Source organism: Phaethon lepturus, unplaced genomic scaffold, assembly GCF_000687285.1.
Source record: "Phaethon lepturus isolate BGI_N335 unplaced genomic scaffold, ASM68728v1 scaffold39992, whole genome shotgun sequence".
Lineage (NCBI taxonomy): Eukaryota > Metazoa > Chordata > Aves > Phaethontiformes > Phaethontidae > Phaethon > Phaethon lepturus.
Window position 1 is genome coordinate 4745 of NW_010524820.1, and position 16165 is coordinate 20909.

A 16165-nucleotide genomic window follows, 5' to 3' on the forward strand; every position below is an offset into this window, starting at 1 on the left:
GCCAATTTTCCAGTCACTTGATTGCTGAAACAAGAATTCAATGAGATTATTTAAAAGTTTTTTGACAGGACAAATTCTTGATTCTAGATAATCTGCCTTCCAACTGGATAAAATAATAAGGTGTCAGAACACATCTGGAGTATGTTGAGATTTAGGGAAGTTATAGTCTCTGTTTCCAAGGCATAAGAGGAGGTGATCTGAATTCCTAGCATTTCATAGGTTGGCAGGGATACATGCCACACCTGTAAACATTCATTCTGAGTACTTCCACCACAAACTGGAGCTGGAAGGACACCCCTCAGAAGATGCACTGGTAATTTTTTTTTTTTTTTTTAATGGGGTAGCAGCAGTTTTGACTTCCTGTGCTATGGTGTCTAATAGTTGTCTCTTAAGCTGCTAGTCTGTTGGCAAGAATCTGTAGGACTCCAGAAGAATTTTTAGATAATCATGGCTGAAAGTACTTAATAATCTTTGAATGTTTGCCACTGAGAAGTAGTTTGTCAATATTTGTTTTGTTTCAGTCTTGACAAAGGAAATGCATCTTAAAGAATATTTTGACCAATGTTTTAAATTCTTCTGGTTTTAGGAACTGATATTGCGGCCGGAGAGGAGGTTGCAATTAAGTTGGAATGTGTGAAAACCAAACATCCTCAGCTCCACATCGAGAGTAAAATCTACAAAATGATGCAGGGTGGAGGCAAGCAAGTTATTTTCCTTCTTCGGAGATTTAACTGGGTTTATGTCTTTGATATATCTGCCACCTGGAAGTATTTAATGGTTAAGATCTCTTTTGACATACAAGGAGAAGGTGGGAAAGGTGGCAGGGTAGGTGAACCATTACCTCAGCTCTTCGGTGAGTGATGTAGAGTAGCACTTCCAAATCCACGGCTACCAAACTTCACGATGACCACTAACATCCTCTAATGTTGCGCACGGTCCCAGAATATTAAAATGTGAAAACCTTGAGCCATGTGGAACAAAGTTTGGTTCCATCTGGCGGTACAGTCATTGACTTTTGTTTCTTATGGGTCAGTGAAAGATGGTAACCACTGTTCTGGAGCGTTTAACATGACTTGCTTGTTACAGCACCACAATTCTAAGCTTAGTAAATTCAGATTAATTTTTTGTTACATACGTTAGTATTCTTTCTTCTGAGTTAAAAATATTTCCTTGCTGTAGGAATTCTAAGACAAAATGGCATTAGTAGTAGAGAACAGGAGTGAAGCAACTTCGTAGCTACTGCTTCGTACTCTACTAGGATAACTCACTCATATGTTTTGAAATTCTGCAAATGTAAGATTCCTATGCGGTTCTGGGACATAAAGTCGGTGTAGTTAAGTTTTGCTTTTGCTTCATAGTCCCTTGAATTCTTCATAAATGAGGCTATACTTTGCATAAGGACTACATTTCACACTGTATCTCAAATGCAAAATACAATAATCATACATCTAGAAATGGATGTTAATGTGTATTTGTATTGTTACTTTTTAATTCCTGCCTCAGTCAGTTGCCACCTGCGTGTAACATGACTAGCCTTCATAGAGTAAAATGCTTACTTTATGGGCTTACTAAGGCCGTGATGGTGGGTTCCTTCTGAGGATGGATGCTGCGGAGGCAGGTGGCAGAAGGTTAAGTTTCCATCTGGGTTTCTCTGTGAAGGGAATTCAGAAAAAAATCATGCATATCAAGTAAAGCTAAGAGTGTAAAATGGGTGAATTATACCATTTCACTTGCAAAATGCATGAAATCAACTCAAAGTAAAGGCATTTGAAATTCTGAATAAGGCTATCTACGTACAGGTTTAATTCATAATATTTGAGCAATTCTGCAGTTTTGTGTGAAATAACTTTCCTGAGTTTCTCCATAAAGTGGAGCTAATTTTAGCTCTCTTAAAGCTGAATGTGTAATGTGTCTCCTGAACAATGCTACTTTTGGTAGAGATTCACCAAACAGCAAATACAGTGGAACTGGAGGAAAGAAAAGAGTATGAAGCAAGGGTAAAAATTCATTGCAAATTGAAATGGAAGAGAGGGGTGTTTTACAGTGATCTTGTATGCTTTGAAACTAATAAATTTCTAAGGCCTTCTTTAGTAATAATATTTAGTGGTTTGTCAGTGTCTTTATTTTCAGACTTCCAATTTGCTCCTTATTGCCATCTTGGAGACTAGATGAGTATTAATACTTGTAAAATGCTTACAGTTCAAATCCAGGAAAAACACTAAATACTCTCAAGTTACAAGCTAAGCACAAAGACTGGGAGGTTTCTGGGGAAGAGGAAGAAGGCTATTTTTAGACCTCAGTTTCTATAATTTTATATTGATTCTGCTGTGAAATTATCAAACTTTTCATTTTGGAATGGCTGAAGGTAGCATAAAATACTAAGCTTCACTGTGAATACGAACATTCACAGTAATGACCCTCTTAGAATTCATCTTGAGAGCATTGAAGATTTGTGTATGAACTCTATAAATCAAATTGTTACGCTGAACAAACTGTTTCTTTTATTCTAGTGGGTATTCCTACAATTAAGTGGTGTGGAGCTGAAGGGGACTACAATGTAATGGTGATGGAGCTGCTAGGACCGAGTCTTGAAGATCTCTTCAATTTTTGTTCAAGGAAATTTAGTCTCAAGACAGTCCTATTACTTGCTGACCAAATGGTAGGAAACGGCTTTGTTGATCTTGATAGTGCAGTATGTTGTGATGTTAAAATTTGAGAGATCATAACCAACTGTGTTTTATTGCTGTAATTTAGAGGTTAATAGGCTGTATCATTAAAGATAAGACTCAGAATTAGTCTTGTTTCTGTAAATATGAAGTGTCCCATCAAAAGTGATTACAAAGTCTTAATTTGATTTTTAAAAACTGGACCTGTGCTCTTTGTAAACCAGGTATTGTACTGCTCAAAGACAAAGAAATTCCCGCAAGAAAGTTTTTGGAAACAAATGTAAAATAGACACAGGGAAGGTTTTTCTATTTATTTCTAAGTTATGCTCCCTTTAATGCCCTTACATTTTATAATAAAAAGGTTCTTTACCTCTTTTATTATTAAGACAGTGTAGCTAGTGTTTTTATAAGAAAGGAGGTATATGCCCCGTGTCTCAACGATTTTTTTTTTTCTCTGTATTTAGATTAGTCGAATTGAATATATTCACTCTAAGAACTTCATCCACCGAGACGTGAAGCCAGATAACTTCTTAATGGGCCTGGGGAAGAAAGGCAATCTTGTCTACATAATAGACTTTGGATTAGCAAAGAAGTATCGAGATGCTCGAACACACCAACATATTCCATATCGTGAAAATAAAAACTTAACAGGAACTGCTCGTTACGCATCCATCAACACTCATCTTGGAATTGGTGAGAGGGGGGAAAGCAGTAAACAGAACTTTTAAAGTGTTGATGCACATAATTTTAGCACAAGTAGATGTTGCTTTATGGAGACACAGAAGACAGTCCCTACTTCTGGCATGAACAGTGCAGCATGCTTGACCTTATATCAGTTGATCGGGTGGGATTCGGTCAGTTTGTAATTCTCAGGAATTAGTACATTTTTTTAGTAACTGCAAGGGTGATAGGCTTTTTCTTGTACCAGATGAGTTTATCATGGGCATAGTAACTCTCAGCTATCCTTGTTTTTCTAAAGATTTTTATGACGGTCTTGTTGCACAGTCTTTTGTTTTCCAGTAGAAAACGAAACCTAATGAGTCCACTTTTTTATGCTGTTGTAGAGCAATCTCGCAGAGATGACTTGGAGTCCTTGGGCTATGTACTGATGTATTTTAACCTGGGCTCCCTCCCCTGGCAGGGACTGAAAGCAGCAACAAAGAGGCAGAAATACGAACGTATCAGTGAAAAGAAAATGTCTACACCCATTGAGGTTTTGTGTAAAGGATATCCTTGTAAGTTACACTTTTGTGGCACTAGGCCTACATGTTCACATTTTGGCGGTATTTCTTTTTTTCTTTACACTGAATTCTACCAGTCTTTTTTACTTCTCTCTTTTCTTTTTCTTTTTTTTTTTTCCCCCCTCCCACCCCACTCCATGTTTGGGCATATCTGTGATAAAGATACTGTGGTTTCCAGAGTAGGATCTTTGTGATCGTAGACCATTTCTAATTATCCCTTGTCTTAACTATTAGTAAACAATCATTGTGGTGCCCTCGAGACGAAGGGTAGCTTGGTACGTCCGATTTGCACTGTATTGTGTGTGCATGCATCTTATGCTGGCTGGATAACTTACAAATAGCTTTTTGAGAAACTACCCGGTTCTTCATGCGTGTGGGTACTGTTTCTTGGATTAATTGGATTGTATAGTCAGATGCACCTGTTACCTATTGCAGTTGTTTCACTTGGGAATTGTCATTCCAAGTTCATCTAGTTTGGCCTGTTGATGGTCAGTCAGCATCTGTGAGAGGCATAAGACACTCTCCTATATCCTAGCATCATGCCTGAAAGCTGTTCTGTTTCTCAATTTGGTATTTACACCACAGTAATAACTAGGCATTTTTAAGCCCTGAAAAATTATACTTAAATCTGTTTCAAAGCTTGTTAACATTAGCTGCCATCAGAGAATATTGTTGATATTTCGTGAAGAGTTCTGTGTCTATTCTTTCCGCACTCTTGGCTTCGGCAGCTAGGTACAATAATGAGAAATATAGTTTTGTTAGGGTTGTATGAAAACTTACTGTTGTCGATCTGTTTCAAATGTCGCTTGATGTTCCTTTACATTCATTAACTGTGTTTCTTCCTCTGGGGTTAACAGGGAAGACTAATCAACTTTTCTTATGCTGTTTGTTAGAATTTCTTTCTTAATGAAAATTATTAATACAATATTTCAGCCGGAAAGACTTGAACTCCAAAGCTGGTATTTTGATACTGGTGTTGCCTCTGGCACATTGAATTCGCAACAACATTGATTTTTTTGCTGTGTAACTAGTATTTCATCTGCCATATAAAAACAGGTGTTCAGACTACTGGAAATCTAAAATTGTAGCATGACTTACATGGGAAATTTATATGGGTCCTTTAGTTTTTGCGTGTTTTGTGAGATAGCAGACATGATGCTTTATGTCGCTGAACAGCAGAGATGCTATTCTGTGTCCCATTTAAATACATTCAAAGCAAAGGCAAAAAAAACTCTTTTCTTGGCTCAACTGTAGTTTTAAACCTGCCTGTGTGTCCCCCACCCCTCAAACTGTTGGTTAAAGAACTCTAATGTGGGTCCTCTCTGCTGTTGACAAATGACATCTTTGCATACTCTGTGAGAGACAAATAATTTCCTTTTCAGGGTTCACTTGATAGATGGGCTATAGAGTTGCCTTCGGTAGATTTCTAGTATTAGGTCATTATTCTTTTTCTCACATTTAGGAGATTCCCTATTTGTTGAGTCTGGTGTGGTTGTTTTTTGGGGGTTTCTTTTGTGTGTGATTTGGAATTATAAAAAGCAAACATGAAGCTGAAGGAGGAAAACAGGCTTTCTTTTATTACAGCTGAATTTGCCACATACTTGAATTTCTGCCGTTCTCTGCGTTTTGATGACAAACCGGACTATTCCTATTTAAGGCAATTATTCAGAAACCTCTTCCACCGGCAAGGGTTCTCGTATGACTATGTGTTTGACTGGAACATGCTGAAATTTGTGAGTAGCTGACATAGCTTTCTAAAACTTTCTTTTTTTTTTTCTTTTTTTTTCTTTTTTTTTTTTTTTGGTAATGGTGTTTTTTACTACATTGTCAGTTTTGAGTATCTTAACTGATACTGTAAGATTGTCTCTGTCTTTTTCCTCCTGGAAGCAATATTGTCTTTAAAAAAAACAGGAAATGAGGAAAGGCAGGAGATAAAGGAGCCATGAGAGGGGGGTTGAATGACAACTAAGTTGAAGTTACAGAGTTTTAAATGTGCAAGGCCTCTGAGATACGTTCTCCAGAGCAGTCACCAGGCTAGATTGTGGCATTATTATTTTTTCCCCACCTTGATCTTCAGCACAGGTCTCTTGCAACTGTTGAGGACATGTCCAGCTGCCATAACAGTATATGCGTACATTAGCATTTTAAAGACTATCCCAGCAGTTGTATGAACAAAATTTATGGCAGTTCTCCAGAAATTTCACCAAAATAATTAATGCCCTAGCAAACTTCAATTCACAGATTGTCCAGTTCTTTATTTGCAGTATTTTTATCAAAATATAGAGTTGTAAGCTTAACAATCCCCCCGAGTTGCTCACTAGTCTTGATCTGTAGGGTGCAAGCAGAGCAGCTGAAGATGCTGAACGTGAAAGGCGAGAACGAGAGGAAAGATTGAGACATACACGAAATCCGGCTGTGCGTGGATTACCCTCCACTGCTTCTGGCAGGCTGAGAGGAACGCAAGATGTAGCTCCTCCTACTCCTCTTACCCCAACTTCACATGCTGGTAAGTCAGCAAATACCTACGCCTTGTAGACTACTCTAATTTGCAGTTTGTTCCTGGTCATTGGAAATTCGAAATTAGAGTTAGGATACCTAAGTGCTATTTGTGTCTGGTCAGGGTTTGAGTTCTTTGTTTATTTTGTCTCCGCCTTGCTTTTCTGTAGATTGAAGGTAATTGTATATGCTCATTACCTGCCAGTTGCTATTTAGATTTCTGTGAATGTGATGCAAAGGCCTCGATTTTTTTTGTTTGACTCTGTGGAAGTTTTATATGCAGACAGCGAGAGTGTAATTTTTCCAGTGACCATGTTATAATCCCATTTCTTGTTACGGAAATCTAATGCAGTTTTTCTCACAGCCAACACCTCTCCTCGGCCAGTATCTGGTATGGAACGAGAAAGGAAAGTGAGTATGAGATTGCATCGCGGTGCCCCAGTCAATATCTCGTCATCTGACTTAACGGGCCGACAAGATACCTCTCGCATGTCAACTTCGCAGGTAAAAAAAATTTCTGTATAATGGAAAAATGAGGGTGATTTGATAAAGTTCATTTGCCAAAAGAACATACCAGCTAATTGATGTGATTTCATACTGATTTTGCAGATGATGTTGACTCATATAAATACTTGACGTTTTAACTGAAAGTTTGCAATATGCCTGTAGACTACTGTAAAGAATTTTTTTGTTGTTTTTTTTTACCTCGGCAGCAATAAGCGTAAAATACTCAAAGTAATACGGAGTCATTGGTGTATGAGATGATGCAACATTGTAGATACACATGATTTTTACCTACAATTACTGTGTTTAGCTCCTTTGTTCATTGAATTTCTTACATCTCTTATCAGTGAGGAAGCAGAGTAAGTTAGAGGCAGTTGTGAGTCATGTTTCCAAATCAACAGAGCAGAGAATATACGTGCAGAATAGACAAGAAATAGTTGGTGAGGAACAGAAAAGTACAAAAGTGTAGAAATGTTGTACTGCAGTACTGTAATTCAGAGCAGATAAGAAGCCACATACATGATGATGGGTAGGTCACAGAAGGCTCATTTGAACAGGATGGCAGGAAGATAAATGATAGACAAAGTGATTCATAGCCATAGTCAGCACTGAAATCATCCTCATTGGTCATGGTGACTTAGCAAAGAGTTTTTAGCAATGCTTCTTTTTAAGACTGACAAACCATGTTTAAATATGTTTTTAACTCTTTATGCTATAGCTGAAACATTCCTTTTTCAGGGTATTCACACAGATTTGTTCTAAGTAGTGTGTGGCCTGGCTTTGTAGAGCTTACTTTCAGTCTTACCTACAGAATGGGGAATCACTTGTACTGTAGACATATTGTAACATTACTGGGAGCGCAGTCTGTTATGAGGACTGGTACAGTCGCCTAGGGGTTTTTCCATTACGCCTCAACACTGTGCTGGAGTTCTAACTGCCTAATTTCTGCCATTGACTCATTTTATTCCTTGTTGATGGAGCATATTGATAAAAATTAACTCAATTCCTTTTGGCTTCATCATTTCATTGGCAGAATTATTTTGGATAGCGTGTGTTCCTACATATAAAATCTTACTGCTAGAGGGAACGCTCTTTTTGATGGAGACCAGGTGGGTATCCCTAATGAAGGCTGAGGGTGAACTGCATTGGAGAAAAAATGCTGCCGTAGCAAAAGTGAAGTGGCATTTTTGGGGTTGGTTTTCAGCTGAATGAATTGTTTCACCATATAGCTGCACAGATGTTTGTCCTTGCACAAGGGATGAACGGTTCAGGAACAGAAATGACTGGATAAGAATGGGAGATAGGTGAGGTTTTCTGTGTTGGCTTTGGTGGCGATTTTTGCCAGCTTAAATTGTTCACTGAATTACAATTCTTGCCACCAGAAATTCTCAAGTGAAATATTTTATGGCTGAAGTTTGTAAACAGTATGAAAATAAAGAGGGTAGAACTGCGCATAGTTACAGATCTTGTAAATATGCATAAACACCTAATAGAAGGATGTAAAGAAGGTGCCGCAAGACTCTTCTCAGCAATACCCAGTGAATGGACAACAGACAGTGGGCGCAAATTGAAATATATGAAATTCCATTTAGACATAAGAAAAATCTTCTTTACTAAGAGGGCGAGCAGGGACTGGAACAGGTTGCCGTAAGAGGTTGCAGAGTCTCCCTCTTCCAAATTACTTGGAACCTAATTGAACATATTCCTGAGCGGCCCACTCTGGTTGACTGTGCTTTGGGTAGTGGGATTGGACTAGATGATCTCCAGGGGTCCCTTCTGACCTTGGCTGTTCTGTGAGCTGTGACACCAAGTTCCCTCCGAATGTTTACTCAAATGTAAAGATGGTTTCCTGGTAAAGTGTGTATGCCTAGAGTTTGTGTCTGGCATTCTGAGCAAATTTCAGATGCTTTGTCTCTCTTACCAGTCAGATAAATAATGGGAGTAACAGAAATAAGTGCAGTGACGTTACTTGATTATGTTAAGAGAGAGTATATCTTTTTTGCTGTATTACTGACGTGTAGCTCGATGTGTGCTTGACACTTTTCTAAACGTTGTAAGGTACAAGTAATCCAGGTGGGTTTGCAGATTCATTTTGGTTCTGCCTAACCTGTAAAATGGGAATGCTCTGAGACTGTGTAGAAGTGTGGGTTGTTTTGAATACCCGGGTGTATAATTTGTGGTATGGGCCAACAGTACAGTCTGGCTTAATGGCACATTTCCATACCCATCCTTTTTAACACTTTGCTGTAAGTATGGGATCACTTGGTTGACTTCTTTAAAATCCCAATAGCAGCCTAGTTGGGATCTTCTCTGAGTTTGTTAGAATTAATAATTCATCATCTGTTGTCTTCATTTAGTTCTTACCAAGGCAGTGAACCACTGCTGGTCTCCACTCATAGTGACTGAATAACAGTGTGCAACTGTAGTATAATTTAAACAGCTTCCGATTGGCCTCTCAGATTTGGAAACCAGGAGAGATACTTAAGACTTTACCTTATAACACTACCCCTTGAGCTCGTTAGAAAAATTTGCTTTTCATTTTCCCAGTTCTCGCTTATTCCGTAGCAGGCAAGGTGGCTCAAATTGCAAGTTTTCATAGCTTACACTCTTGCTATCTTCATAACATCAACGTAGTTCTTCCATAATGAAAATTTATCCTTAGATGTTAACCAGATTACCAATTAAGCCATTACTTTTCCATTACCTTTAGATTTTCCTGACTAAGAACTAGATATAAAGCACCCAATTCACATGGCAAGGTTTATTGAGGAGAATTTTGATTGGCTAGGTCTAAGAATATAGAAAATCATCCATACCACTTTTTAACAGGAGATACAGTAGGAACAACAACTGTTTGTCCTTTCCAAGTGTGATAGTTTCCTTTGTAAGTCTTAAGTAAACATGCTACCACTGTTCCTTTTTCAGGAAATGGTTAGACTGTGCTCCTCGGAAAAAGCAGCTTTTAAAGTTTGTTATGCAGATCTACAGATGTCTTATGTTAAGAACGACATTTATTAGAGCTGTTATTTGTAACTTGATAAATTGGGGGGAGTTGTTGGTGGGTTGTTTTGTGGTTGGGGGGAGGGCCTTGGTTTGGTATGGCAACGCTGCATCTGTAATTTCCACCTCATAATGTAGAGGAGGGGCTATTGCTTGTTAAACTCTGGGCAATGGAAATATGCAGAGGTTACTCAAAGAAATAATGAAAACTACTTATCTTTAAGTAGAGTTCTTAAAGATGACTTCACATTTTTATCTTTCTTTTTTCCAAAATGAGTTCTGATCAGTTCAGACTGAAACTGAAAACTTAAGGCTGGGAATGTAGATAATACAAATAATAGGTCTTCTCAGAGAAATTTCATGGAAAAATGGTATTTGGTAAGGATAACAAAATAGGTGTCACTTATATTTCCCACCTCCAAGGTATTGTCCACATATTACCTAAATCATTCTGATTAGAGAGACTGGCACTTTGTAACACACAGTGGCGAGTGTTTATTGGAGTAACAACTAGCACGTCTGTGAAATAGTTCGTGAAACAAGTGTTTCTGATGAAATTATGTAATTTCTATGGCACGCGTTATTTTGTACTTTTCTCGATTATATGGAAGTGAATGCAACAGCTAAAAACCTGCAAGTTGTGAGATGTTTGACAGCGATAAACATCAGTAAGCGTTGAGCAGTCAGGTAAAGCCTTTTCAAATAAAATGCGTATTACATGATTACGGTGGAGTGGAGCCCATTGTCTTATGTGGAAACTATATGGTAAGCAATGACTGAGGAGGCTTTAGGTGTAACGTTGGAGAGGTTAGTGTGATGTCATAATGAAAGGGCATAATTTCATGATACAGTAATGAACAGAAATTGAGAGGTTATTTCATGTCATTAATGAGACAGATGCTGGAATATTATGCTAGTTCAGTTCTCAGTATCTTAAATTGTTGGGAAAACTTTAACACAAAGAAGAGCCATAAAAATCGAGCTTGGTAAAACAGATTATACAATGCAAGAATTGCAGTGCTGGTTGACAGCCAGCTGAATATGAGCCAGCAGTGTGTCCAGGTGGCCAAGAAGGCCAACAGCATCCTGGCCTGTATCAGAAATAGTGTGGCCAGCAGGAGTAGGGAAGTGATCGTGCCCCTGTACTCGGCACTGGTGAGGCCGCAGCTTGCATACTGTCTTCAGTTTTGGGCCCCTCACTACAAGAAGGATGCTGAGGTGCTGGAGCGTGTCCAGAGAAGGGCAACGAAGCTGGTGAGGGGCCTGGAGCGCAAGTCTTATGAGGAGCGGCTGAGGGAACTGGGGTTGTTTAGTCTGGAGAAGAGGAGGCTGAGGGGAGACCTTATCGCTCTCTACAACTAAAGGGGTTGTGGCGATGAGGGTGTTGGCCCCTTCTCCCAAGTAACCAGTGATAGGACAAGAGGAAATGGCCTCAAGTTGCACCAGGGGAGGTTTAGATTGGATATTAGGAAAAATTTCTTCACTGAGAGAGTGGTCAGGCATTGGAACAGGCTGCCCGGGGAGGTGGTGGAGTCACCATCTCTGGAAGTGTTCAAAAAACATGTGGATGTGGCACTTCAGGACATGGTTTAGGGAACATGGTGGCGCTGGATCAATGGTTGGACTTGATGATCTTGAAGGTCCTTTCCAACCTAGTGATTCTGTGATTCTGTGAATTTAAAATCAGTGTCTTTCAGTTTGTCTGAAAGGTAAGAGGTCATCTTGAGTTAGTTGATGTAGTATTTTAGAGACAATTATTTTAACAGGAACTGGCATTTGTGCAGAAAACATAGGTGAAGAACCTATTGCTTAAAATTAAAACCACTCACATTTAAAAAAAAAAGAGCAAAACAGAGGTCTAAGGGAAGGCAGTTAGCCACTGAAGCAACTTCTAAAAGAGGTAGATCATCTGTCCCCTTTGCCTTTGCATCAAAACTGGATTCATTTCTAGGTGGTCTGTTCAGGTTTAAAGCAAGAGTAAACTGCAGATCTCTGTGCACTGATGAGTTGTGATCTGTGCTGGACAGAAAATCACACCAGCTGTTAAAAGATCCTTCTGCTTTTAACCTCTATGAGTGAATTGTTCACCAAGTCTCCTTGACGTAGTCAGTCCTTAAACATTAAGAAGCATAGTAAAGGAGATCATAAGCATTCTAGTAAACACTACTTTGAATGAGTTCTGTTGGTCCACATTGCACAGACTGCATCCCGAAAGCAGTGATCATCTCAAGAGTCTAGTTATGGGTGAGTAGCCTTCATTTGCTTTCACAGAAGGTTCGATCTGACTGCTTATGGTATACAGTAAGTTTTTCTTTTTTTAATGAATGTAGCATGTTCAGCACCCCAACAGTCAAAAGCTGTGCATAATTCCTACTGGTAATGGAGGTATTCTCTCTGTAGCTGGGAAAAAAGATTGGAATACTGCACAAAGAAATGTTTGTTTAAGTCACTTTGACAGGAGCAGTTTGTAGAAGACTGTAGGCAGCACTGGCATTGAAAAACTTCAGTGTTGTGCTGCCTCCCTAGGGAAGAAGCAACATACTTCCAATGCCTCTGCATTTTCCATCTCCTCATGAGCAAATCTTTCACCATATATCCATCCTAATAGGCATCATAGTCTGCGTTGTTCTTCTGACCCTGTCAGCTTTCTTTGAGGAATAATGATTTGTTCCTTTTACTTATCTCTTAACATGATAGAAATGTCTTATCGAAGTCTAAAATCGGAGCTCCTCAAAAGATACATTTGCTACTGCAAGTTTAGGCTGGATATTTGTTAGACATCTTTATATATTGGGACAGTGGAACTGTTACAAATTGCTGTCTTTTCCCCTACCTCAGAATAGCATTCCTTTCGAACACCATGGCAAGTAGCTGCTCGTCTCCTTTCGTTGGAAGGCAGCACTGGGTGAGTGCTTCTCATTAGACACCAAAACTTTGGATGGGGTGGGGAAAAAAAGTCTTCAGAAACATCCAACTTTGCTTCTTCTCCTCACATTAACTCATAGTTGTACCTGTGCCTTCTGGTCAGATGCTTGATGGAGCATTATTTTTCTCTAAATTGAAAGTAAATGTCCTTCCAAAAGTTGAATTATTGCTGCTGTTCCACTTGGACTCTTAAGCAGGACTGACAAAAATAGTGACTGAAAAAGTCCCTAAAACCGTTCGAGCATCACAATAAAATAAAATAACCAAGTCTAAATTTTAGCTATTTGAGAATTACATGTTTTTCCAGGGATGTTCATACAGCAGTGTGTCACCTATTCAAAAACAGATCTGCTTCAGAATCATAAACCCAAAACACTTGTATGAAGACTCAATTGACTCTATTACTCAAATTGAGGCTCTGTCTTGTCGTGAATGGAATGTTCTACTACAGCCATATCCATTTTTCACTGTTTTATATTCTTCTCCGTTCGTTATGAGCTGTCATTTTAAAAATACTCAGATCTATTCAGATCTGTATTTTGAAAATGTTCGCATACTAATGAAAATAGTTTGAACGTGGGCATCTTGGAGGTAGACAGACTTGTATTTGGGTGTTTGGAACTCCTTTCCACTGTCTAGTGCAGTAGAAGTTTCTGCCTTTCTGTGCGCAGCTTTTGGCTTTTTAGTCTGTTCTGCTTTTGGCAATAACAGGTTTCATCAGGGAAGTAAGTTTTATTCAGAATCTGAACTTTGATGGCTGAAGGATGCTTTCTTAAGTATTTCAGGAGCTTCTTTGCTTTGCTTCCTATTTAAAAAAGGCTGTGAGATTTTTCTGTTACCTAGTAAATTCTGTTTTATAACTCTGTCTGCTGCCTCACTTTTTCTATCAAGCCTAAGCTTGCACTAATCCTGTATCTCTAGTTGGTGAAGAATCCTGCTATTCCTCTTCCATTTTCTCCTGTTTGTGTGCTTGGCTGACTCTGCATAAGCTGCTTTGTAAACAGTTTGTAACACTAAAACGATTCAACTGTAAATGGCAGCTTAACACTTTAAAGTCCAATTACCAGACCTTAGTCAAAAATAAAAAGTAATAATAAAAAGGCAAACATAAAGCTTTGCATTGGAAAGCTTGTGTGCGGGAGGCGTGCAGATTCTGGTCTGCTCAGGGTTGTGTCTGCATTGGTTGGCTTTTACTGTATGCGTTACTATTTGCAGCTGTTTACAACTGAAATTAATACTGAATACTGATTCAGCTCCTTAGACATTTCTAGCTTCTTAAATTGCAGTGATGTGTGGTCGTCTTTCACTTTCACAGTGAAAGTGTTATTGAAATAATGTTACACTGTTACTAAAATAGGTCAAGGTATGGAAATTAATGAAGTATCTTTTAACACAATGTCCCATGAAGAGTGAAAAGCCATTGAAAATAATTAAATTTTTACCCTCATATTGGGATTTTTTTTTTTCCAAACTTAACTATTCATTGAGTCTAATTCTACACATGGTAGTCTTTCTTCTGTGCATGTTTATGTTCTCTTTACTCTTCTTCAAAACACTCCCTCTGGCTGGAAAGGTGAATTTTCCATGTTAACTTATAATAAAGGAGGAAAATACAGGGAACTTCGTGTAGCTACAGGTGGGTGCAAAACATTGTATAGCTCATTGGATTTTAAATTCACACACTTACTTTTGGCAATTAATTATTTAAAAGTACATTGAGAGCCACTTGTATGTTAACTGGAAGGATATGTGCTGATGTTGTCTTGTTTTTTGGCTTTGGTAGATTCCTGCTCGGGTAACTACCAGTGTTCTCCAGTCTGCTGTGCACCGATGAAAATTATTTTGCCATGGAGGGCAGATAATGCATGGCTGATCTCCTATGTTACCAATGGCTTTACTAGCAAAAATATCCTAAACTAGAGCGGAAACATTACAATTGGAGTTCTCCATGTGACTTAAAAGGCACTTGGAGGAACATGAACAGACTCCAGCAGCTGCTGTTACAGGACGCTTTTGCCAGAAACCCAATGACCTTAAGAGAACCCTGTGGTAACAGGGCTGGAAAAGAAAGATGGTTTACAGAGTTGACCGCCTGTTATCAGATGGCCATTTCAGTTTTCCCTCCACAGGCGGCAGACTTTACCCCCTTTTTATTATTCTACTGTAACTGTAAATCTTTTACTTGGTTTAAGAAAGTTTTTTGTATCATTTTGCTAAAATTATTGGCTTAATTCTCTGTAAAGAACTCTTGCTTTTGTCTGATTTAAAAATGTAGAATATAAACAAACCTAAACTGAAGACAATGACTTGAAATTTCTTGTTTAAAGAAATTAGTCTGGCAGGGAACATGTAAATGAATCAAAACCATCTGACTTTATTTAAACTGTTTACTTATTTGTATGGTCACATTCTGACTAAGACGGTTTTCTCATGAAATTTTTAAAACTGTTAGAATTTTACTTTGCTGTTTGCTGTCTTCATTCACACTTAACTTCCCGTGTAACACAAAGGAATTTTTAATACTTGTTCTTTTTCACAAAAGAGAAGAACTAAATACCCTGCAGGAGAGTCTTAAGTATAGTAGAGATGGTAATAATGGATTTCTCTTTTTGTAAAAAATATGAAAGACAAAGTGAAAGACTCTGACATTTGAGAGATTTAGAATTTGCAAGCTTGTCTTATCTCTCTGCTTAGTTTGGGTAAATGGATAATTTCAAACATTGTTTTTATTGGTAAAATTTTGTTTCCTGCACTCTGAGGCTGGTTAGCTTGGAGGATATTGCAAGTGGAAAATACACATTGCTACCGAGTCTTCAGTGAATTTGCACATTTCATGCAGCATCTACATGTTTAAAAATAAATAAATTTATTCAGGCCTTCTGTTTCATGCCAAGACTCAAAAAAGGAATTCTTTTAAAAAAAAAAAAAAAAACACCACCAAAAACAAACAACCTATTCTCGCTGTGAAATACAATTCAGGTGCCTACCATATTTAATTCTTAACTTTATTCAACTTGAGTATGCCCAGAATCATTAGCTAGGAATGAATGAGTCGACATGTTTAGGTTGTCCAAAAAACTGTTGCAGGTGGTGTTAGCACCTGTTGGTTATGGAATATGGGAGATTCTTCATATTGTTTGTTACTGTAAAAGGTCTCATAAGACAAAAGTAGGTATTCTGTCCTCACAGTACTTGGAACAGAATCAGAAGTACTGTTTATGCTAGAATGACTGAAGTAATGGGAAGCTCCACGTTGAAAATGAAAGCATATATGAACAGTTAGGTATTTTGAGAAATTCTTCCCAGCTTGAAAACATTTTTTTAAAGGCCTAT

General features: G+C 38.3%; 1 protein-coding gene across 1 annotated transcript; it reads left to right on the plus strand.

Annotated features, from left to right (window-relative positions):
• Positions 1 to 594: 594 nt before the first annotated feature.
• CSNK1D (casein kinase 1, delta) lies at positions 595 to 15512 on the plus strand. The gene is made up of 8 exons (XM_010282560.1): positions 595 to 697; positions 2511 to 2659; positions 3131 to 3359; positions 3731 to 3901; positions 5492 to 5640; positions 6242 to 6413; positions 6768 to 6907; positions 14616 to 15512. The coding sequence occupies exons 1-8, from the start codon at positions 682 to 684 to the stop codon at positions 14664 to 14666; spliced, it is 1077 nt and encodes a 358-aa protein (XP_010280862.1). The 5' UTR covers positions 595 to 681; the 3' UTR covers positions 14667 to 15512.
• Positions 15513 to 16165: the final 653 nt, after the last annotated feature.